This window comes from Rhinolophus ferrumequinum, chromosome 16 (assembly GCF_004115265.2).
Source record: "Rhinolophus ferrumequinum isolate MPI-CBG mRhiFer1 chromosome 16, mRhiFer1_v1.p, whole genome shotgun sequence".
Taxonomy (NCBI): Eukaryota; Metazoa; Chordata; class Mammalia; order Chiroptera; family Rhinolophidae; genus Rhinolophus; species Rhinolophus ferrumequinum.
This window is the reverse complement of record NC_046299.1, coordinates 22804281-22828558: the sequence shown is the minus strand read 5'-3', so window position 1 is coordinate 22828558 and position 24278 is coordinate 22804281. Positions and strand designations below refer to the sequence as shown.

Below are 24278 nucleotides of genomic sequence, written 5' to 3'. Positions count from 1 at the left end.
GGCGCCGGCTATCAGAGCTGCACTGGGTGTTCAGGGGCCAAGATGGCGGCGCGCCGGGGACGGAGAGACCGAGTCGTGCCACCTCCGACTGGTGGCCCCGGCCCCGACCCTGGCGGTGGAGTCCGCGGCAGCAGTAGGGGGAGTCGGAGCCAAGCGCCATATGGGACTGTGGGCACTGTGAGCGGCGGGGAGCAGGTGAGAGACTGGCTGGCGGCCCGCGGCTGGCAGCAAAGCGGCGTGTGCCGGGCTGTGACACGTGGACGCCACAGGAAAGAGAGGAAGCGCTCTGGAGTCGATGCCGGCTGGCTGTGGGAGACGGGTTGGGCCGAGTGAACCTGGGCCGTTTGCTGGGGAGACACGGGCAGAGGCAAGGTCTCTATAGCCATGCCTTCGGAAAGCCGGAGGGGTAGAGACCGGTGTCGGAAACATGGCCCGTGATGCGGGGGAGAAGGGGGAGAGTGTCAAGGATTCAGATTTGGAGTCGAGGGCTAAGATCTCCCTCTAAGGATGCCGAGTGGGGGTTCCCCTAGCCCCCTAATCCCGCGCCGCAGTGCCTTTTAGGAGCCACGTGGGGTGGGGGGAGCGATTTTCCCGGGAGAACTTGTCTGCTACCCCTCCCCCTCTAGGCGGCCCCGGCACCCACGTGGGTTGGGCTCGAGGTTGGGGGGGCCGCGGGTCCACGTGGGGGCGGGGAGGGGATGTCCACGTGGCTCCCGCCCCAGGCTGCCGGCATCTCGTATCCGCGCTAGAGCCGCACTGCCGGGAACTGGGTGTGTCTCAGCGGGTCCCGCCATCTCGCACCCGGCTGGGGGCCCCTGGCCGGGAAGGAAGGTAGAGGCTGCTTGAGTCAACTTTGTTGAGAGCCATGGAGGAGTTTTTTTCCTCCCGCTTTGGTACACGGCGCCTCTAGACAGCGGATGGTGAAGGACTTTCCAGATGTCCGGGGAGTCTGTTCCCTGCAGATGGCGGAGTGTGTTGGGGAGGGTAGAGGACTGAGGTAGGTTGAAGGGCTGTGGAATGAGCTTGTGGCGGCCTCAGACTGACCTGCTTAGGGTGGGTTATGAGTCACGAGCACTGGCGTTTTGGTTGCCTTCAGTTCTGCCTTAGTCTTGATTCAAGGGGAGTGGGGAGTGTCAACATATACATGGGACAGAATTAAAGGAAAGGGAATCCTCTCCCCTCTCACTTTTTCCTTCAGCATCTCTTTTGAGGAGGCAACGAAGGCCTGCTTCTGTGAACTGACATACACATTGAGGTGGGCTGTATTTAAGACTCTCTGGAATTTTTGCTGGGGATGGTAAAAGTTGGAGGCGATTTGAGAACTATTCAACACTAATTGAACATTTATGGGATGAGGAGAACTCTTTCTGTCGGATTTTTTTCTTCTTGTCCTTCAGTTCTCCATACTTACAACGTGTTATCTTCTTACTCCTCAGCAAAGGGCTTCTTAAAATTTCCCTCCCAGAGTGGAGGTGGGCAGGACTTAGTTTGAACTGTTATCTCTCTAAAGCAATTAAGTTGAGTCCTTGAAAACTTTTTTTGTTCTTCTGTAGGTGGGAGTTGGGCTGCAGGTTGCCAGGTAATGTTAGTTCAAGCAGACCAATCCAGGCCCTTATCCCAGGAAAGAATGGCTTCTGGGGCTCTAACTTGGGAGATGCCCACCCCCTTTTCCTACATTTTCTCAGAGGTCACAACTTGTGGGACTGGTGCTGCCCACCCCTGGGGGGAGAGGTAGGAAGGATCCATGACCAGCAGTAATCCAAGTTGGGTGGTCATTTGGGGTTGGAAGGGGTCTTCTGGAGGGATTGTCCTGTTCCCCCCTGCGCCCCTCCCCGTCTCCCCCAACAAAAAGAAGGGTAGGTAGAAGCTAGTCAACTAGGTATTTATTGAGGTACCATTATGTTCAGATACGGGGTACTATGATAAACCACACGTGGTGTCTGTCCTACAGGCTCGGCACAATAAATGATGAGTGGGACAAAAAGGGAAGTGCAGCATATTTGGGATTATGTAATTCAGCAGTAGTAATGTACTTTGCAGGGTCTGGGAAAGGACATTTTAAGCTGAGACTCGAAGGCTGTGTGGCAGGTGGGGGACACTTTCATTAGAGGGAAGAGTATGTGAAGGCCTTGAGGTGGGAGAGAACATGGCTTATCAGAGAAACAGAGACCTATATGGCTGGTGTGTAGAGCGACAGGCAAGTTGGTGAGAGAAGACACACTGGAGCAGAAGAGTCTGGTGGGGAAGACCAGGACCCCTCTAAGCCATTTTAATGAGTTCAAACCTAATGCCAAGAGCAGAAAGAAACCATTGGAGGGACTTAGGGAGGGTCTTGGGAAGTGATCAGATTGTATTTTTAAAAGTTTGTAGCGGATTTTGAACCATGCCAGGACAAGACTGGATGTGGGAAAGCCAGTTGGGAAGTTGTTGAAGTTAAAGATGCCAGTGGCTGGCTCACTTTTAGCCCGGGCTTAGTCCCTAGATGATCATGGTAGCCTGGGAGCTGTGCTGTTTGGGGACTGAATGATGGGTGAGGTCAGCTGAAAAGGGGAGTGTCTCTGACTGGGGCTCTAGTACTTGTCTAATGGAGGTAGTGATGAGTGGTCTGTAGAGCTGGGCATTGTCTTGAGATTCTGGCCCAGTGGCTGGGCCAGGTAAGTGGCAGGGCAAGTCGAGATGCAGCCTCTTTGCTCACCCAGGAGTGTTTGCTGAGCCAGGTGCTATTCAGCTGCTGGTTGTAATTACAGGATTGTGAAGGCCTGGGAGGAGTTAGTGTCTAAAATTTGCCACTTTTCACTTCACCTCTGGGCCTGGCCTCTTAAAGTGTCCCTATCTAGCCTTTTCTCTCCCTGGGTATCAGAACTCCTCCACTTAGTTAGGAGGGTGGGTGTGGGGTGTAGTTACACCTGTTGCTTTTTTTTTTTCTTTTTGGAAGAGGTGCAGAGTTTCCCTTTGCTGCAGAAGGGGAAAGGGGACTGGCGTGTCCGTGTCTGTTCCTATTCTCCAGCCTTTGCATCATCTGTTCCTATAGTGGAGATACCTGTGCCTCTGGAGTGTGGCCTGTAGCCTTGCCAGCCCCATTCCAGCCACTTCTGGCCCTGCCTACGCCCACATGCTTGACAGGCCTGGACGGGTGGCTCCCTGCCTAACAAGGGTGATGACATTTCTAGTTCTCAGGGAAGTGATGGGGTGGGGCTTTTCCATCTACAGAATCAAGCTTTCTCATCTTTTGCTCTCACCTGGTGGGGTAGGGAAGAGACTTTTTTTTCCCTTGGGACTACCATTGAGAGGTTGGGTGGCACACTGTAGGGCCTTCAAACGAAAGTGTGAAGTGTGAAAATCAACTGTGTATAAGACACTGTGCTAGGCGATTACCAGGAAGTACATGCACAATTTAAACCCTTCTAAGAGCCCAGAAAAATATAAGCTAATAAAATGTAAAGGGTTATTTGCCCCAAAGGAACTTGGAGTTTTAGTCATGATGGAGTTTTAGTCATGATGGAAAGAATGTCATGGGCTGGGGAGGGGGCAAAATGTGACATCCAGAAAAGGGAGTGGTACAGAAACGTGTGTGAAATCCGGGGAGAGATCGTTTTGGGTTGGGGCAGCCTGAGGTGTCTTTTTGGGAAAGGTGGAGTTTGAGCTAAGCAGAGAAGAGAGGCCTAAGCAGGATTTGAGGGCGGTAAGGTGGTGGTGGCTGAGACTGCCTGCCTGCTGATCTCCTCTCCTTTGGTGTGCTCCTCAGACTGCCTGCCTTCACACTGCCAGCAGACGACTCTTCTGAACAATCTTGATCTTTTTGATGTTTTCACTCTCTAGTTTAATCATCTCTTGTGACTCCACCTGTTCTGGATGGAGTCCAAACTTTTTTGCCCAGATATCCTTGAAAGCTGCCATCCTGATTGGGGCTTTGGCTCCTGGGCTATACTTTTCCCTGCCTAGCAAGTCTGGAGGTTTGGCTGTGGTAGGGCTCCTGCCAGGTGTGGGGGCATTAGTGGACGGCTGGCACCTTGTTTACAGAGTAGCTCAGTCAGCTGGCCCAGGGGACCCGTGTCCTGCAGCCTTCATCACGCCCTTCTGACCTTCCCCCCTTTGGCCCCAGGTGCTGCTGCATGAAGAGGTGGATAATTCTGGTTTTGTCAGTCTGTCTCGGCTGGGCCCCTGCCTGAAGGACAAGGACCTGGAGATGGAGGAACTAATGCTGCAGGATGAGACCCTGCTGGGGACCATGCAGAGCTACATGGACGCCTCCCTCATCTCTCTCATCGAGGACTTTGGGGGCCTTGGGGAGGTGAGCTGGAGCTGGGCTGGGAGGTCTTCAGGCAGGAGCTCTTCATGGGAGTCTATGATTCAGTGGCTCTTCTAGAACTTTGGCTCCTGGATACTCAACCTGAGTTCTTGAAATATGTTTTTTGTCTCTAGGTGAGAGTCGGGCTGCAGGCTGCCAGATTATGTCCCATGTAAGGATGACCTGGCAGGCTTGGACTATAGTCCAAGGCCCTTCTCCCTGCCTGGGCCCCTGACGTACATGTCCAGAAGGTTCTGATCCCTGTTTTGATTCCAATTCCAGCTTAGTCAAGGGTTGTCTACTGAGCATCCCACTTCTTACTTGAGTGTAGAGGGAGCGGGAGCGTGTGAAACATAAGTTTAAGACTCAATTCTAACAGGTTTGTTGACACTAGAGATGTCGTGGATGGTAGTAAATCAGGTTGGAACCCATGTCCCCGGGACGCAAATGTCTCCCTGTCACATTTAGCTGAACTGGGCCTGGGAGACTGATTCTCTTGGCATCCAGTTCTTCTCAGTGGCACAGTAGGTCATTAGGGATGTTGGTGGAACCTTCCTGTTGTCTTTCTGGAGCAGAGCAGGTTATCTCTGGAGGACCAGAATGAAATGTCACTGCTCACAGCTCTGACGGAGATCTTGGACAATGCAGATTCCGAGAACCTGTCTCCGTTTGACAGCATTCCTGACTCGGAGCTACTTGTGTCACCTCGGGAGGGCTCCTCTGTGAGTGTGGGACCAGGGCAAGGGGATGTATGGTTGGTGCCAAGGTTAGAACCACATCTGTGGACCTATTCACAAAGTTCTGAAGCACAAGCTCATCTCAGGTCCTTTTCCCTCGTAGCTGCACAAGCTGCTTACTCTCTCTCGGACACCCTCAGAACGTGACCTCATCACTCCAGTTGACCCACTGGGTCCCAGCACAGGCAGTAGTAGAGTGAGTGGGGTAAGCCTGACTCAGTGGCCTCGGAATCCCAGGAGGGAGTGTGTGGGGACAGGTCTGGAAGAACATTCCTGGAGAAAACCCCTGTGGCTTCTTGTCTCTCCTTCAGGTTGAGATGTCTCTCGCAGATCCTCCTTGGGACTTCTCCACCCCCTCCTTCGTGGAGACCTCTTCCCCCAAACTTCCTAGCTGGAGACCCCCAAGATCTAGACCCCGCAGGGGCCAATCCCCTTCTCCCCAGCAGCGTAGTGATGGGGAAGAAGAGGAGGAGGTGGCCAGCTTCAGTGGCCAGATGCTTGCTGGGGAGCATGACAACTCCATGAGCAGCATCCCAGATTTCCCCATGCACCTGGCCTGCCCCGAGGAGGAAGATAAAACAGTAGCAGCAGAGATGGCGGTACGGGCAGCTGGTGATGAGAGCATCTCTTCCCTGAGTGAGCTGGTGCGGGCCATGCACCCGTATTGCCTTCCCAACCTGACCCACCTGACATCCCTCGAGAATGAGCTTCAGGAGCAGCTGGATGATTTGACACTGCCTGAGGATTGTATGGTGCTAGAGATTGTGGGCCAGGCAGCTACAGCTGGCAATGACCTGGAGATTCCAGTTGTGGTGCGGCAGATCCCTGCTGGACCCCAGCCTGTGCTCCTAGACGACTTGCTAGAGGCCAGTCCGGCTTTGCAGCTGCTCATGCCTACACTAGAGTCAGAGACAGAGGCTGCTATGCCCAAGGAAGCCCTCTGCCCTGAGAAAGAAGGGTTGTCACTGGATTCAGAGGAAAAGCTGGAGTCAGCCTGCTTGTTGGAGCCCAGGGAGGTTGTGGAGCCAGCGGCGCCCAAGGGGCCTCAGAACCCACCAGGCAATGCAGTGCTGAGTTCCCAGAGAGCTCGAAAGGGCAGGAGAAAGAAGGTCAAGGAACAGCTAGCAGCCTGTACAGAAGGCTATGCCAGGAGGCTGAGGTCATCCTCTCGTGGGCACCCTACAGTGACTACAGAGGTGACCTCTCAGGAAGGCACCTTGCCTCAGCAGGAACTTCAAAGAGAGGTGGGGCCGCCTCGTGGTAAAGGGAAGCCCCGGGCTTGGGCTCGGGCCTGGGCAGCTACGGTGGAAAAACCTAGCCCTGGGAACTTGAAGAGTAGTACTGGACAAGCTAGTCCTGCTAAAGAAGGTCCTCTAGACCTCTGCCCCAACCTGGGTGACACCATTGAAACCAACTCTCTCTCATTGGTTGACTCTGCTCGAGTCGACCCCATGCCACTTGACTCCGTGGAAGCTGATCCCACTGCAGTTGTTCCTGTTCTAGCTGACCCTGTACCTGTTGACCCTGCATTGGTTGACTTTCCTTCGGCCAATACAGAGCTGGTTGACCATCTCCCAGCTGACCCACTGCTCACTGAGCCAGTCCTAGCTGACTTGGCAGCAACTGACCGTGCAGTAGTTGTTCCTATCTCAGGTGACTTGCCACTAGTTGACTCTGTCTCGGCCAACCCAGCACCAGTTGACTCTGTTTCCAATGATCTGGCTCCGGTTAACCCTGTGCTAGTTAAGTCTAGGCCAACTGATCCCAGACGTGCCGCAGTGTCGTCAGCCCAGGGGAGTCCAGCCCCCCAGTTCCTTCTGGAGTCAGAGTCCTTGGACTCCCCAAAGGCCATCATTTCTGAAGTCAAGGAGGTTGTGGGTCCTCTGAAAGTAGAAAGTGGTACCAGTGCCACAACCCAGGAAGCCAGACCTCGGCCTCTTAGTCTGTCCGAATATCGGCGACGAAGGCAGCAGCGCCAAGCAGAGGCAGAAGAAAGGAGTTCCCAGCCCCCAGCTGGGAAGTGGCCTAGCCTCCCAGAGACCCCCACAGGGCTGGCAGACATCCCTTGTCTTGTCATGCCACCAGCCCCAGCCAAAAAGACAGCTCTACAAAAAAGCCCTGAGACTCCTTCAGAGGCTTGCTTTGTGTCTGTGGGTCCCAGCCCTGCTTCTAGTCCTGAGCCACCAGCAAGCAAACCTATGGCCTCAACTCCCACTGAGCAGGTGTCATCCCAAGAGATGCCACTGCCGGCAAGACCTCCACCTCCGACTATACAGTCCATGCCCCCTACAATACCCACTGCTCTGCCTTTTCCACCAGGTGGCCTCGGCATGACCCCTATGTTGCCCCTTTCTGCAAGTGGGCAAGGGGTCACAGGTCAGCCCCCACCACCCTTGCACCCTCCTAGTCTTCCTATGTCTGTGGGGCCAGTGCCACCTGATCCCTATACTCACTATGCCCCCATGCCACCCTGGCCTTGTTATCCCTCAGTGTCCCCTTCTGGCTATCCTTGCCTGTCCCCGCCATCAGCGGTGCCCCTAGTGTCTGGTACTCCTGGCTCCTATGCTGTTCCCCCCACGTACAATGTGCCTTGGGTATCCCCTCCTGCCCCAGTCCCACCTTATAGCTCTAGCTGTACTTATGGGCCCTTGGGTTGGGGTCCAGGGCTGCAACGCCCTCCATTCTGGCCTACTGTGCCCCCACCTCCTTTGCCTCTAGCCTCTGTTGGGAGAGCTGTTCCCCCACCCACGGTGGATCCCAGTGGCATCCCAGCTGGCCCTCCTGAAAGTGTACTTCCTGTGCCGATGGCTGCTCCCCTCAGTCTTGGGTCAGCTGGCCAGGGAACTCCACAGATAGAGCCCACCAAGGTGGAGGTTAAGCCAGTGCCTGCATCTCCCCAGCTGAAACACAAGGTGTCCTCCCCCGTCCAGAGCCCCCAGAATAAGGTTCCACCATGTTTGTATGCTGAGAAAGTGGCTGTTCAGGAGCCTGCATCAGAGAGTCTAAAACTTGAGACCCAGGAGAACAGGTCCCGGGAGGAGCCCCCCTCTCCTGTTGCCAAGGCTGTTCCCACACCCACACCACGGCAGAGCACTGTCACCAAGTTGCCTGCTGTCCACCCAGCCCGTGTAAGGAAACTCTCCTTTCTGCCTACCCCACGTACCCAGGGTCCTGAGGATGTGGTGCAGGCTTTCATCAGTGAGATTGGTGAGTGCCATACCGTTAAGTTGGTGTGAAGAAGGGCATGGGGTTGGGTGGGGAATGTCCTCCATGTGAAGAAGGGCATGGGGTTGGGTGGGGAATGTCCTCCATGTGCAGAAGGGCATGGGGTTGGGTGGGGAATGTCCTCCATAGAACAGGATAAAGCACCTTGGTGGGGCTGGCCTTTGTTGGATTTCTTTGGAGGATTCTTGAGAGGTAGCGCTCTGGGTTTATTTCATTCTTTCCTGCTTTGTGTTGCTGTCTTGGTTTACTTAGTACAGTGCTCAGGAGTAGCATACAGGGAGAAGTGAGGTGATCTGGGACTTTCTGGGACCTGTGTACTGAGTGGATAGGGGCTGGTTTCTCTAATCCTGTGTTGTGTGTGTGCTTCCACAGGAATTGAGGCGTCAGACCTGTCCAGTCTGCTGGAGCAGTTTGAGAAATCAGAAGGTGAGGGAACCTGAGTAGCTTTGCTCCAACCCCTTTTTGTTGATACTTACTTTTGGCCCAGTCTATAGTTACTTAAACTGGGGAGGGTGGGCAGTCTCAGCCTCTAGAGCAGCGCCCTAATTGGAATAAGGAGACAAGATTCACCTGTGATGCAATCTAAGCCAGGGAGAGGGTGGTGGTACAGCATGGGGAGAACTATCAAAAGTAGACCAATGGGGAGATCCAAGTGGATTGGATTGTGTGGGGACATTTCTCTAGAGGGAAGTGGCTCTCAGCCTAGGCCTTGAAAGACAGGATTTCATAGAGTACATGTGGTGAATAAAGACGGAGGCCTAGGAATGATTGAGTATGGAATATGTGGAAGGCAGTGGATCTGCGTGCTGTGGAGGATACCATGTCCTGTTCTCAAGGCACGAATGGTCTAATTGGGAAGAAAAATCTGCAGAAATGACTCCTGAATTGGTAATGGGTATCTGTAGTTCAAGACAAAATATAAAATATGATTACTGTAGAACAAGAGTAGGCTACAAGACTAGGAAGTTAGGTAGGTCATGGAGAACCTTGAATGTTAGGCTTAGGAAGTTAGGTAGGTCATGGAGAACCTTGAATGTTAGGCTTAGAAGTTTGGAATCGCATCTCAGATGCAGTGGGGAGTGTGGATGTTTCTGAACAGAGAAGAGATGATTGAAAATAGTAGCTGGGCACCCACTGGAGGAGAATGGATCTCTGGGGAGAGCCCAGTGGAATACATAGGCAAAGTGGATTTTCCTTCTTTGGGTCACAAAGCCTTCTTCCAAGCCTCCTCAATCTGGAACATCTAGTTGGGCTTTTAACTATTATAGTATGGTTTCCTTGCAGCCAAAAAGGAGTGTCCTCCCCCGGCTCCTGCTGACAGCTTGGCTGTAGGAAACTCAGGGTAAGTATAGAGACGTGAGCAAGTTACCCTACAGCTGTTGGTCAGCAGCCGACCGGCTTTCCAGGACTGTCCACTGGATGCCTCTTTTGCAGGGACGTTTAGACAGCTCTCGAATCTTTCCCTGTTTCCCCATCCGTCTTGGGTGGCGAGGTAGGAGAATGTATACCAACTAGCCTCTGGCTGATTCCAGTCTGGGGTTCCAAATGTCCTGGGAGGTGCCTTGTATCGTCTGGCAAGTCGTGCCTTTGGGGATTTCTTTCTTTCATGTAACAAACTTTTAAACTTGCTAAACACTGGTGATGGTCTAAGAAAGTGGGGGGAGATGTTCATAGCTAGGGCTTCCCTGACTCCTTGGGTGACACAGGCACCCTGGACTCCTTGTTCCCCAATCTCATTTTTCTTTTTCATGGTACCCCATCCTATTCTGCCAAGCATATTCCTCTCCACATTGATTTTGGGTTGATTTGAGCCAGGGAGGCGAGGCTCCTGGCTTAAAGGAGGTTGGTGTTAGGGTGGGGGGTTGGTATTCAAAGTCATAAGGTCATAGTCGCCGGCTTCCTGGCATTGGGCAGAGCTAAGACCCAATCTACAGTACAGCGCTAAGCTGCCTTTTGTGCTGGAGGAGAATGATAGGGGCAGTTTGTTCATCCTGTCCCTCTGCACGCACCCCTCTTCCATTCTTTGTGAGGAAAGCAGCTGTACAAGATGTTGAGGAGGCAATGAACCAGGCTTTCCCTTTTCCCCCCTGCCAGCAGCGTTGACCCTCCCCAGGAGAAGAGGCCCCTAGACCGGTTACAAGCCCCAGAACTGGCCAACGTGGCAGGTGGGTTCAGGGTGGGGAACTCTGCCTTTGACTAGTTTATGCAGCAAATGTCTGTAGAGCCCGTTCTGCACCAAGTGTGTGTAGGTGTTGGGATACAGAGATCCGATCCTCATGCTTGAAATTCTCACAGTCCAGGGGGCAAGTGTGAAATGAATATCTTGAGTATCAGAGGTTGTATGGTAAAGAGGTTGTATGTGTATAGTGGGGCCTGAAGGGGGACAGTCGGGAGGGTTATATGAAAGGTAATCCCCAAAGCAGAGGCTTGAGAAAATCACTGATACCAATTAAGTAGGTTTAGGGGATCGAGCATTCTAGGTAGATGGAGCAACTTGAGTGAACTAAAATAAAACAAGCCTGGTGTGTTTTGGGGAATTGCCAGTGGTTCAGTTTATCGGGAGTGTTGTAGCTGATCAGGATGGTGGGTAGAGCTAAAGTAAGGGATAAAGCTGGAGTGGTAAGTAGGAGGTCAGATTATGGGAACTTGGAATAAAATGGTAAGCTATTTGGACTTTATCCTGTGCATTGAAAAAGCTTTACCAGATTGGTTTTTGGGTGCTCCCTCCAGCAGGGATGTAGAAGACAGGCGGATGGGTGTAAAGCCTCAGGTAGGGCTTCGTAGGAAGATGATTACCTGAGTCCGGAAAAGATGCATTCAGAAGTCAGGCAGTGCTGGGGGAAAGTGTGGATCTAGGAATGGAGAGGCAGGTCAGACAGAACCTGGTCACCAGCTGGGTTTGGGCAGTGAACTGTTGAGGGGTTCAGGAAGACCCTGGCTGGCTCGGTTTCTATTGCTGGTCCCCAAAATAGGGCCCTTCGAGAACGAGTAGTTGCAACAGTGGGAGAATTTGGGCTATTGACCATTTGTGGTGTACTTGGTGAGATGAGGTGGGGTCTCTCGATCCTATATACGCAGTGTTTGGAAGAGTAGAATCGGATCTCATCCTGCTATCTCCATCCTCCCTCCCCTCACAGGGCTCACCCCTCCAGCTACCCCTCCCCACCAGTTATGGAAGCCCTTGGCTGCTGTTTCACTGCTGGCCAAAGCCAAATCTCCTAAGTCCACCGGCCAGGAGGGAACCCTGAAGCCTGAAGGAGTTACAGAGGCCAAACATCCAGCTGCAGCCCGCCTCCAAGAAGGGGTCCATGGCCCTAGTCCAATCCATGTGGGCTCTGGGGACCATGACTATTGTGTCCGGAGCAGGACACCCCCAAAAAAGATGCCTGCTTTAGTCTTTCCAGAGGCAGGTTCCCGATGGAATGTCAAACGCCATCAGGATATCACCATCAAACCTGTCTTGTCCCTGGGCCCAGCTGCCCCCCTGCCCTCACGCACAGCTGCCTCCCAGGAGCCACTTGATCACAGGACTAGCAGTGAGCAGGCAGATTCCCCGGTCTCTTGCCTTGCCCCATCTGCCTTGCTGTCCCCTGAGGCCTCACCCTGCCGGAATGACACGAACACTAGGACTCCCCCCAAGGCCTCAGCCAAGCAGCGGTCAATGCGCTGTTATCGAAAAGCCTGCAGGTCAGCCAGCCCCCCAAGCAGGGGCTGGCAGGGCCACCGTGGCCGCAGCAGTTCTGTCAGCTCTGGGTCCAACCGGACCAGTGAAGCATCTTCCTCCTCATCCTCATCGTCGTCTTCATCCCGATCCCGGTCCAGGTCCCTCTCCCCTCCACACAAGAGGTGGCGAAGGTGAGCTCTGATAGCCTGTTAGGTCCTTTCCATTTAGGAAGTTCTGTACTCTCTGGTTCACTTTGAACGCTTTTGCACATTGAGTTTGATACTTTTAGGCATTAAGGCTTTTACTTCTGTCTTTGGCTTTTGTCTTTTCCCCCTTTCATGGATTGTTTAAGGAGGCAAGCTGTGAGAAGATAGCTTCTGTCCCCTGTTGGCGTTTGGGGTATCCCTGAGGTCTCCTGCTTCCTTGAGACCTGCCTTGGGGAGGCCCATTAGGGTTTCATCTTGACCATGTTGATTCCTTCGCATACTGTATCAGTCCTCATTTCTGGTATTTCCCTGGTGGTATGTGGGAAGGTGGGATCGTGGGTTGTTAATGGTAGATAGTCTTCCCTTTCATGTTCTGTTGGGGAAAGTGTCTGGGCAGTTCCTTTGGGTGTCATTGTGGCCTCATCTGTTTCCTGGCAGTATCTTTTTCTCAGTAAAGGTCCAGATTTTCCCACTTAGATAAAGAGGCCTTTATTTCTCTGTGTCTCTGTTTATTTTTCTTCTTTCTGATTTGTGAAATATTTTTCAATTTTTAATTGTGTAATTGAAAAGAAATAGGATCTGTGCCAAAACATTGTAAAACATTCCAGATACGTCTAAAATTCATAAGGACCTGTTTGGTCATCTGTGAAGTTTTTCTCGACTTCTTCTGCTCTCCTTTGCCCCTGAGCTTCCTTATAGGGAGGCAGGGTTAGGGCCAAGGTGAGGTAAGTGGAATACACCTGCACCTCTCCCAGCATTTCTTTGTGCCCTTTTATTCTCCAGGTCCAGTTGCAGTTCCTCTGGACGTTCCGGAAGATGTTCTTCCTCTTCTTCATCTTCCTCATCTTCCTCATCCTCATCTAGTTCCCGAAGCCGGTCCCGTTCCCCATCCCCCCGCCGGAGAAGTGACAGGAGGCGGCGGTGAGCATGTAGCATGTGTTCAGGGAGTCACTACAAGTTACTGAGAGTTCTGAAACTTGAGCTGTCTAATGTCAGTGAGACTGATGGCACCTTCTTCTCGTTAGGTACAGCTCTTATCGTTCACACGACCATTACCAAAGGCAAAGAGTGCTGCAGAAGGAGCGTGCAATAGTGAGTAGAGGAATAGGTTGTGGGAGGAAGGGGCTTGCCTCTGAGCCATGAGCTCAGAGAGCCATTTGTAGCTCTGGCCCTGGCTCATGGTGTGTCAATTTTCCTTGACCCAACATAGGAGGAGAGAAGAGTGGTCTTCATTGGGAAGATACCTGGCCGCATGACTCGGTCAGAGCTGAAACAGAGGTTCTCTGTTTTTGGAGAGATTGAGGAGTGCACCATCCACTTCCGTGTCCAAGGGTAAGCTTGGGCCCGAAGGTCAGGATGTCCTTTTGTCCCATTCATGTACCTTGATGCTTCTTTGTCGTTTCCTCTTGCTCTGGTATACAGTCAATGTCGGACAACTTCATTCCTATGTTTGGGGTTGGCCATTTGGGAACTTAGAAGAACCACTCCAGTCCCTCTCTGTACCCCGGGGGGCTGTTTCTCCTCCATGGCATGTGCCCACATAGCCAGCCTCTGCCTCACCCTCCCCACCAGTGACAACTATGGCTTCGTCACTTACCGCTATGCTGAGGAGGCATTTGCAGCCATCGAGAGTGGCCACAAGCTGAGGCAGGCAGATGAGCAGCCCTTTGATCTTTGCTTTGGGGGCCGCAGGCAGTTCTGCAAGAGAAGCTATTCTGATCTTGGTGAGTGGAGGGAGGCCCTGAGGCTTTGGTGTACTTGATATCCCCGGAAGGGTTCCCTGCCCTTTTGAGAGTGGGCTAGGCAGACTTGTCACCTGACATGCGAAGAACCTAAGGGATGGGAAAAGGAGAAATGGGGGCTCTCATATTTTTTACTTAAAATCAGGGTGAGTTTAGCTCCATCCATTATTGGGATGGGAGGTGGAGGGCCCGCTGAGGACCCTGTAGCTGGGAAGTGCCGTCAGAGACCTTGATGTTTGTCTATCTCTACCTTTATAGACTCCAACTGGGAAGACTTTGACCCTGCTCCTGTAAAGAGCAAATTTGATTCTCTTGACTTTGACACATTGTTGAAACAGGCCCAGAAGAACCTCAGGAGGTAACCCTGGGCCCTTCTCCCCTTTTCCCCTTTTCTTTGGAGGTGTCCAACCATCTCCATCCCCCTCTCCCACTCTAGGGGAGAGAGCTGCTAGTGAGGAGATGACTTTTATAAAGAAATGGAAAAAACGTGAAATAAAAAATGTGTTAAATCAGATTTTTTAAAGGGTATGGTTTGTTTTTTTATAACAGGAATTGAAACACGTTAACTTGCATTTCTATGTAAGATGGGTGAGGTTGAGGGGTTCCCCCCCCCCGTGTTTGGAAGATCTACATCACTACGCAAACTAATAAACATAAACTAGAGAGAACTCCCATGTGCTCTTTGTGCTTCTTTTCTTTCTGTGGTGTTAGTGCCAGACATACTCACTTTTGCTCTCTGAACAGTGTCGTGCTTACCTCCATTGAGTTACTGGGACCCCTCTGCTCAGGTGCAAAATCCTATTGGACTTGAAACTTGGCTCCTCAGTGAAATCAGTCATTTAGGGCAGTGCTTCTCAAACTTTAAAAAGGCACTTTAATCATCTGGAGATCTTTTTAGAATTCAGATTTTGACTTCTGGGATGGGGGCCTTATATTCTGCATTTCAAACAAGGGGATGCTGATGCTACTGGTCTAGTAAAGGGTTTTAATACCACGGACCTAGAGGAAACTTACACTTGCTCTGTATAAAGATTTTCTAAATAGACTTGTACATTTTAGCTTGAGCACAATGCTTGGCACACAACCGGTGCTCAGATGTTTAAAGAAAGCATGCATGTGGGTAGACCTCTGGGGAAGAGGGAAATGTAGGAGTTATATCTATGAGAGGGAATGCCTATTTTGAGAAAGGCAAAGGAGGAGGTGTGTCCCCTGAGAAAGTGCATCCTTTCCCTTCCTGAGGGGCATTAAATGGGAAGTAGTCAAGGGGTAGTGGGTAGGATTGAAGGAATTGATGTCTGCTGATGTGAACTGAAATATGATAGAATTTGGAATTGGCAGGCCTGGGCATTGACATTTGAGTATTCAGGACAAAGGGATAGGCAGTTGGGGGGTTTTCTAGATCTATGTGAACTGTGACCCAGGAGGTAGAAGGGTTATTATCAGGACTATAGTTTGAACAGATTGCTGCTGTGTCACCCAGGTTTGCTGCACAACCCCTTTTACCTTCATGGAACTAACAGACTGAGTAAGGAGGGGAAAGGGTTGTCTTATGGGCAAGACATGAGTGAGGGAGGGACAGTTTTGGGGATCAACACTCCACCTCTACCACGGATAATCTGAAGGATCCTTTTTCATAGAGGTGGGAATCCAGAGGCTGGGGTGGTATCTGAGAAAGGGTCTCCCTAGGTGTTGGAGGCGGTGAAGATAAAAGGGTGGGAATCCTTTGGTAGCGAGGAGAATGGGGGCGGTTGGGAGATCTTATGCCGGGCTAGAGCAGGGGTGTCAAAACTGCAGCCTGCAGGCCAACTGCGGTCCGCAATCCATTGTTAATTGGCCCACAGCAAATTCCAAAAATATATTTAGTTTACTTAAATAAACCAGGTGAGGCAGTATGTACTGCACCTGGAGTGAATGGCCCAGCTGTTTGTGTATTTTTCCACATATGGCCCTTGGTGAAAAACGTTGAAAAAAGGTTGGACACCCCTGATCTAGAGAGTCCCAGGATAGCTCGAGCCCACGGGTCCACATTACTCTAGAATCCGAATCCCAGCTAGGGCGCTGGAAAACTGCTGCTGGGAGAAAAGGTTCCTCCTGGAGAAAGACGGCGCGGGAAGTCCAGAGTTTTCCCGCCATGGCCGTGGGCGTGACCCCTTACGTCAGGGCTCCGCCTTCACAAAGTGGCGGCGGCAGACTCCGCCCTTACCAAGATGGCGACACTCCTGGGACCGGAAAGAGTTTACAGATTTCGCCTTGACCCTGCCTCCAGGTGGAGGAGGGACTGCCCTGTGGGGTGTGCCCGCCCCTTCCGCTGTGCGCTCGCGCGGCGCGATGGCGTCACAGGGTTTGTCCTCGCGTCTCCGGGTTCTTGAGTTCCTCTGTCGTGCGTGTCGGGAACGGTAGTGACGCGTATTGCCCGGAGGATGGCGGACGCCGGCTTGCGTCGCGTGGTTCCCAGCGACCTGTATCCTCTCGTGCTCGGCTTTCTGCGCGATAACCAGCTCTCGGAGGTGGCCAATAAGTTCGCCAAGGCAACAGGCGCTGTGAGTCCCGGGCTTGGGGCACGGGCCGGGTGGGATGACCACGGGGCTCCCGGCCCTGACATGCTTAGGTTGCCAGGTAGGTCGGTGGGGTCTGCCAGCACAGTGTCTGTGGCGCCTGTGCGGAAGTCTCCGCGGTGACTGGAGAAAGCCTGGAGCCCACGAGGTCTGATTAAATAGCGCTGAGTCTTGCTGCTTTTTTTCTGGTGAGCAGTGCTCTGGCGGCAGCGTGGGACCCTCGTGGCCCAGATCACGTGGCTGGCGAGTGCGGCGTGGAGGGAGTGCCCTGTACCACCGGAGGGAGGCATTGGAGACTCCTGGTTCATTCTTTGGGCCTTACGTTGGCTGATGCCAAGCGTGACTAGATTTTAATTCTTAATCGAATTTATCCTGGATTCAAATATAAATAAAATTGCTTTAGAAGCCTGGGGTTTTCGTTAGTAAAGAAAATGAACGAGAGTAGAGGCAGGGTTCTGTTTTCAGTTATACTGAAGTGGGATTGAGCCTCATATCCCTACCAAGCAGGCACAGCAGTGGGCTTGGATCTTTGACTTGTGGAATCAAACACATACAGGTTTGGGACCAGGCTCTGCCGCTTAAAGATGTATGACTCCAGCTTGCTTAAACTGGATCAGTTTCTATTTCTATGGGGATATCGTCATTCACTTTATAGGATTTTTGTAAGTTTCAGTAACCTGTATTCAAAATGGCAATCGCAGTGCCTGGTGCTCAGGAAGCATCAGTGAGCGAAAGCTGTTATAGTTTTGGTAACTGAAGATGTTCCAAACAGTAAAAGGAAGATGACCAGGGATGTAAAAGGTTTGGAAGCTACGTCTCAAGAAAAACAGACATGACTGTATGGGAAAAAACCTTAAGAGAGGGTAGAGTGTCTCGCAGTGCTAGTCATTGACGAAGAAGATAAACTTGTTATTTGATGCAGAATCAGGCTGCACAAGTTGAGAATCCGATCAGCCTCAGAAAGGACTTCCTTAAGCTGGGGCATGCCTTCCTTAAGCTGCCATGTGATCCGATATAACTGCTTTCATATTGGAACTGGAATTGACTGTTAGGGAGGCTGCAAAGAATGTTTCCACAATGGACTGGATGGAATTGGCCCTTTCAGAATTGGGATTCTTTTTTATGTGTCAAAAGCTAATCTTTGTGGAGGGCTTACTAAGGGCCAGATGTTTTCCAGATGCTAAACCCTTTATGTGCCTTATCTCATATCCTCTCAACAACTTAAAATGTGTAGTGTTAGTCATCTCCATTTTATAGAGAAGAAAACAAGCTTAGATTAAGTAGTTTGCTCATTTAACTCGGAGCCTGTACTCATGTGTACTGTAATGCCTTGCCATTTTTTGCATCAGTAATACAGAGGGTGCCAAAAAAATGTATACACATTTTAAGAAAGGAAAACTATTAAAATTGTAATAATCAATATATACCAATAACAAAAGATGAATTCAAGTCTTGTTTGACTTCTGCAATTACAAGAGGTGCTCAAAGTGGTTACCATCAGCACGTCCAGACACTTCCTTTTTTTTTTTTTAATGTAAGAGAATAAATCCACTTTATTCAGTTTTCAGTAAGTTTAAATCCTTGAGGGGTACAGCATTACATGGATTCTGTGTCCTATGGCCTTAGCAGGAAGGTTGCTTTGGCATTTGGCATGAACCATGCCACTGTTTCCATGGAGTTACCTTTCCCCAGATTACTCTGGTTTTGTTCGGTTTGCCACCAGGAGTCACTGTTGTTCTTTGCCTTGTACACATAAGCACATTTCTTGCCTGGGTAGAATTCAGTTTCATCCCGAGCATAAACACCTTCAGTTTTAAGAAGAGTTGTGTGCATTCTCTGGTTCTGTAGACCCGCTTATAGCTAGCAAAAATGGCTTTGTACCAGCCTTCCAGACATATTTGTTGTTTTAGAAGTCCTGTTCCCAGCAGGCCTCCACAGGCTCCAAGATCCAGACACTTCTGATTACAGGCGAACTATTGCTTGAGCAACATTGACCAAAGTATCCACTTGTATACATTTTTTTGGCACCCCCTGTATATACTAGTGTAATTAGTAGCTGGATGCAATTCTGTACTGAATACATGACATACATAGCTTTTTACCAATCTTTTCTTGGAGGCTGTTTTCCAGTGATTTGGTTTTATAAATCATATTGCAGCAAACATCCTTTTTATAAATGTTTGTGCCCTTGTTTCATGGGTAAGATAAATTCCTAGATAATACGTTGTTAGAGTAAGGGAAATGCACATTTTAAAAATCTTTGATAAATAGGATGGACAGGTGAGGGATACATGGTGCCAGAAACTATAAGACTAGCCCAAGCTTTTGGTACCAAAAATTGGGAAATACATGAAGAGAATATTTTTTTCCTAATTTGTGAAAGTAGGAGAAGTCACACAAAGTTGTAACATTTATGTGAACTATAGCAGGTATAAAGCAGGTCATTTAATGAGAGAATAACAAAATCTGATCTCCCCTAGAATAACCAGGATAAAGGATAAATTATTTTTACCCAGTCTCTTTTCTTTTCTCCTACAGACCCAACAGGATGCCAACGCCTCTTCCCTCTTGGAAATCTATAGCTTCTGGCTCAAGTAAGTGTTCTGTGTACCACTGTGGCTATTTTCTACCCCCAAGTGGGCTGGAATGTGTTCCTTGGTTTGGGAAGGAACTTCTGATCATCCAGAAGTTAGCCTGATCTACCTCAGCAGGTCCACCAAGGCTCCAAAGCGGAAGTTACAGGCAAATGGACCAGTGACTAAGAAGGCTAAGAAGAAGACTTCATCTAGTGACAGCAGTGAAGACAGTAGTGAGGAGGAAAAAGCCCAAGGGCCTCCAGCTAAGAAAGCTGGTAAGGCAGCTGGGCAGGGAGTTGGGGATAGCGGTTCCAGGAAAAGAATCTGTAGTCTGCCTATACTGCATGGCTGATTCTTATTGGGACCTGTGCTTTTGTTCAGCTGTACCTGCCAAGTGGGCCAGTCTGCCTCAGCATCCTGGAAAGGCCGTTGCCAAAGCATCAGAGAGCAGCAGCAGTGAAGAATCCAGTGATGATGATGAGGAGGAGGACAAAAAGAAAAAGCCAGTCCAGGTTTGCGACTTTGGGAAGGAGGGGGGTTGCTTAAGGGATGTGTAAGAAGAAACCTAATATCTTGGCTTCTGGCTTATGACTAAGGGGTGGTGGTGGGGTAAGTGATTATGGGGCAGAAAACCTGGGGACTTTCAGAGAGGTGATAGAATAGGAGGTTCTGGAAAGGATATGTCTGAGGTTGATGTTGGACTCTGAATCTAGAGGAAATTCCACCCATTCTGCTTCTCTAGAGGTACTGGGTTTCTCTAGGACACTGTCTAGTACTCCAAGAGTAAGATAATGTGTTTTGTACACAGGTGTTGGGAGCTCTAGGCAGGGAATGGCAGGGTCAGGGCCAATAGATTAAGTGGCTGAATTTTTTGTTTCTTGTTAAGAGTTTGTTGCCCTTTCCATATGCTGTCCTGCTTAGCTTTCCCTTGCTCATAACTGTTCCGTCAGCCCCTAAAAAGTAAAGGAGCCTAGGAAGCTTTCTACCTTAGGATGCCGTTTGGATACCCAGAGCTCTTGCAGATTCTCTTCATTGTGTTTTTTCGCCGAAGGGAGTTAAGCCTCAAGTCAAGGCAGTCAGAGCTCCTCCTAAGAAGGCCGAGAGCTCTGATTCTGATTCTGACTCAAGCTCAGAGGATGAGGCACCACCAAAGAATCAGAAGCCAAAGACAACACCTGTGGCAGCTAAAGCTCAGGTTAAAGCCCCAGCCAAACCAGGTACTGTTTCTGTTTCTAAAAGGCTGGGCTGGGGACCCGTTTGTTCTGGGGACTGGTGTTTAAATTGCTCATTCTACACAGGTGAAATGGTACTGGTTGTTGAACTGGAGATAGTGATTATTGTTATTTTTATTAATGAGTAAAAGATTTCATAATTAAGGACTAGTAACTAAAGAAACAGTTTGCAGCAAGGGAAAATGTGTTTTAAAAAATGGTACGTTTGTCATTCTTTAGTTGTATTTCATAGACATTTTATATTCCCACAAACATTCTACTGCGACCACTTATACCTCTATTCTTTATGCTTTTCAGTACCGTTTTTCCTCCTATACCTTCACTTAATAGGAGAAGTGAGAATTTTTATTTTTTTCTGTGATTTTCCTGTGATAAAGATTAGGTTATGATTTAGAGGAGCTTCTCTAGAAGTTGGAGTGAAAGACTTCAGAGAGCATATTTAAATTACTTGCGTCATACCATTTTTTAAAGATAGTTTTATTCCTTAAATTAGGCAGGAAAGACATCCTGTGATACCGTAAACCACAGCGGTCTCCTTCATGCCTGCTCTAAACGCAAGAGAATTGATAGACGCCCCCCCCCCCCAAGTTCTGAGCTAATAGGAAGGAGGTTTTTCTGAGCCTTTAATGTCATGGTACTTCTTATACTCTTTTTTCTTAGGCACACCTGCTCGAGCAGCACCTAAAGTAGCCAATGGCAAAGCAGCTGGCAGCAGCAGCAGCAGCAGCAGCAGTAGCAGCAGCAGCAGCGACGACTCTGAGGAGGAGAAAGCAGCAGCCATCACCAAGAAGGTCTCTGCCAAAACTACCAGGGCAGAGGGGGCGGGGCAGGGTGTGACGGGAGGGTCTCTATTTCATGGCAGGACTGGTTGGGTCAACATTTTCCTGTGGTAACTGATTTTCTCTGTATGATGCAGGCTGTACCTAAAAAGCAAGTGGTGGCCAAGGCCCCAGTGAAAGTAGCTGCCGCCCCTACCCAAGAGAGTTCCAGCAGTGAGGACTCCTCCAGTGAGGAGGACGAGGAGCAGGAGCAGAAAAAACCGGTGAAGAAAAAACCAGGTGACAGGACATGGGGAGTTAGGCTGCATGACTGTTACCAGGGCCCAGTTGCAAGACGACCTCTAGTCACCATGGGAACCTCTCCATAGAACTTGACAGGACAGCTAGTTCCTCCCAGAGAAAGGAGAAAGCCGCATTGCCTTTTATAACCTAGACTGGAAAATGACAGACATGTCAGCATCTCTGCCATATTCTGTTTGTTAAAAATGAGTCACTAACACTACCGTGTTTCCCTGAAAATAAGACCGGGTCTTATATTAAGTTTTGCTCCAAAAGACGCTTTAGGGCTTATGTTTAGGAGATGTCCTTCTGAAAAATCATGCTAGGGCTTATTTTCCGTTTAGGTCTTATTTTGGGGGAAACAACGTAACCCACACTCAAGGGAAGGGGTTAAGTTCCATTTCTAGAAAGGAGTGGTATCAATGAATTTGTGTACATATTTTAACACCACCACACTGTTCCTTTTAAATAGGTCCGTATAGTTCAGTCCCCCCACCTTCTGCTCCCCCACCCAAGAAGTCCCTGGGAACGCAGGCTCCCAAGAAAGCTGCAGAGAAGAAACAGCCTGTGGAGAGCAGTGAGGACAGCAGTGAGGAGTCTGGTGAGTCACCACCAGTGGAGAGTGGGTCTGGGGAATGTCTGAGGAATGGGAAGACAGAAATGTCCTGTCCTTTCACTGAAGCAAGACAGGGCTAAGGCTCTGTGGGTCTGTGCGGCCTTTTCACTGCTCCTGGTGGGGTTGGGATGCTGGACCCAGCTTAATGCCATAGGTTCTCTCCAGATTCAAGCTCTGAGGAAGAAAAGAAACCGCCAGCTAAGGTAGTCATCTCTAAAGCAGCTGCTAAACCAGCTCCAGCAAAGAAGGCAGCAGAGAGCTCTTCAGACAGCTCCGGTAAGGCATATGGAGGCCCTCGGGATAGTGGGAGCTTCAGGGGCTCTCCTTAGTCTGATTTGGGGAGCTATTCATTCTGTTCTGTCCTGTCTAGACTCTGACAGTTCTGAGGATGAAGCACCTGCCAAGCCAGCCGGTACCACCAAGAATCCCTCAAGTAAGCCAGCTGCCACTCCCAAGCATCCTGCAGCTAAACCAGCCACAACTCCCAAGCAGCCCGCAGGCAGTAGCCAGAAGCCTCTGACCAGAAAGGCTGATAGCAGCTCCAGCGAGGAGGAGAGCAGTTCTAGTGAGGAGGAGGAGGAGGAGAAAATGAAGAAGACTGTGGCCACCCCTAAGTCCAAGGTGATGGCCAAAGCAGCTCCACCATTGCCTGCCAAACAGGCCTCTCAGGGTGGTGGGGATAGCAGCTCTGATTCAGACAGCTCTAGCAGTGAGGAAGAGGAGGAAGAGAAGACATCTAAACCTCCAGTTAAAAAGCCACAGAAGACAACGGGAGCAGTAGCCTCTTCCAAGCCAGCCGCCACAAAGAAAGTAAAGGCCAAGAGCAGCAGCAGTTCTTCTGATGACTCCAGTGAGGAGGACCACGAGGAGAAGGCCAAGGGCAAGGGGAGTGCTAGACCACAAGCCCCCAAAACCAATGGCACCTCTGCACTCACTGCCCAGAATGGAAAAGCTGACAGGGATAGCGACGAGGAGGAGGAAGGAAAAAAGACAAAGGCAGCCATGGCAGTTTCTAAGCCAGGTTTGTATCCAAAGAAGCTTCCCCCTAGAGCCCCCCGCCCCCCAGAAAAATCAGGGTGGGATATATACTCCTGGGGGATGGGGTAGGGAGAGGAGGCAAAACGACCAGTTTCCAGTTGCAGGTTCTTAGTGTGGGAACCTGGGAACAGGAAAGTGGTCCCCTGAGTCTGCCTTTTTTTTTTTTTGTAGGTTCAGTAAAGAAGCGGAAGCAGAATGAGGTTGCCACAGAGGCAGAAACTCCTCAAGCCAAGAAGATAAAGCCTCAGACCCCAAACACATTTCCAAAAAGGAAGAAAGTGAGTTGTCTTATTTTCCTCTCAGGAGCCAGCCTTTATAAAGAGTAGGAGGAAGAATCTGGGATCATCCTGACAGCTCTGCCTGGCCTGGCACACGTGCACCTGTGTGTAGCTCAGGAGGGCTTTTCTGTAACCTGACTACTCCATCTTTAATTTCCTACTTCATTCTTCTCCAGGCAGAAAAAAGGGCATCATCCCCATTCCGAAGGATCAGGGAGGAGGAAATTAAGGTAGATGCTCGAGTGGCAGACAACTCCTTTGACGCCAAGGTGAGGAGAGAGGGTGTTCACTATTCTTGAGGTGGGTGGTGTGGAAGAGAGGACAGCTTTGCTTCCGACTGGGGGGAAGCTCTCTGGGTTCAGGTGGCCTTGAGCAGGGAGAAGAACAGGACAGGGCTCTGGTGTTCTTCTGCGTGTTAACCACCTCTCTCCTCACCAGCGGGGTGCAGCCGGAGACTGGGGGGAAAGAGCCAATGAGGTCCTAAAGTTCACCAAAGGCAAATCCTTCCGGCATGAGAAGACCAAAAAGAAGCGGGGCAGCTACCGAGGAGGCTCCATCTCTGTCCAGGTCAATTCAATTAAGTTTGACAGTGAATGACCTGGGGCTATCATAGTGAAGCAGAGGCAATGATCTTACTACTTACTTTCCCCACTGGACCCAGGAGCCCTCGGCTCTATTAGGGGAGGTCTGGGTGAGGACCGCAGTCTAGAATAGACCGAAGACTTTGCATTGGGACATCCTCTCTGGTCCTTTTCTGTGTTCGTAGTTTTGTATATAGATTTGTTTTTGAGTGTTGAGTAGCAAGGACAAAATAAAGGGACTGTTCTTTTTTAAGAAAAAATCATTTTAGTTGTCATCCCCTTACCCTGTTCCGTAGAAATCCTCATACTGAGAAATTTGTATATTTTATATTAAACATTTCCTATTGGTTTTTGTTGTGATTTATCCCACAGATAAAAGCTATTGCTCAAGACATAGTAAAAAGTCACATGTATAAATTTTTATAATTGGAGAATTCTGCCTATGTGAATGTACATGTCCACATTTCATCCCTCCTACCCCT

The 24278-nt window shown here is 50.2% G+C and overlaps 2 protein-coding genes across 7 annotated transcripts; both read left to right on the top strand.

Moving 5' to 3' along the window:
- PPRC1 (PPARG related coactivator 1) lies at nt 1-14522 on the top strand. 5 transcript variants are annotated; one of them, XM_033130788.1, is made up of 14 exons: nt 2-195; nt 4103-4291; nt 4864-5010; nt 5129-5221; nt 5337-8232; nt 8623-8676; nt 9535-9592; nt 10345-10415; nt 11388-12105; nt 12904-13041; nt 13146-13212; nt 13331-13452; nt 13693-13844; nt 14121-14522. In XM_033130788.1, the coding sequence occupies exons 1-14, from the start codon at nt 43-45 to the stop codon at nt 14222-14224; spliced, it is 4962 nt and encodes a 1653-aa protein (XP_032986679.1). In that variant the 5' UTR covers nt 2-42; the 3' UTR covers nt 14225-14522. The 5 variants fall into 5 exon arrangements, with proteins under 5 accessions (XP_032986681.1, XP_032986679.1, XP_032986678.1 ...); XM_033130787.1 differs by having other exon boundaries at nt 5129-5230; nt 10348-10415; XM_033130786.1 differs by having other exon boundaries at nt 5129-5230.
- A 1673-nt stretch (nt 14523-16195) lies between these two features.
- On the top strand, nt 16196-23825 carry NOLC1 (nucleolar and coiled-body phosphoprotein 1). 2 transcript variants are annotated; one of them, XM_033131076.1, is made up of 13 exons: nt 16196-16402; nt 18956-19011; nt 19129-19268; nt 19375-19505; nt 20045-20210; nt 20886-21016; nt 21142-21283; nt 21756-21884; nt 22065-22175; nt 22270-22920; nt 23109-23215; nt 23392-23484; nt 23654-23825. In XM_033131076.1, the coding sequence occupies exons 1-13, from the start codon at nt 16283-16285 to the stop codon at nt 23810-23812; spliced, it is 2136 nt and encodes a 711-aa protein (XP_032986967.1). In that variant the 5' UTR covers nt 16196-16282; the 3' UTR covers nt 23813-23825. The 2 variants fall into 2 exon arrangements, with proteins under 2 accessions (XP_032986967.1, XP_032986966.1); XM_033131075.1 differs by having other exon boundaries at nt 19126-19268.
- Nucleotides 23826-24278: the final 453 nt, after the last annotated feature.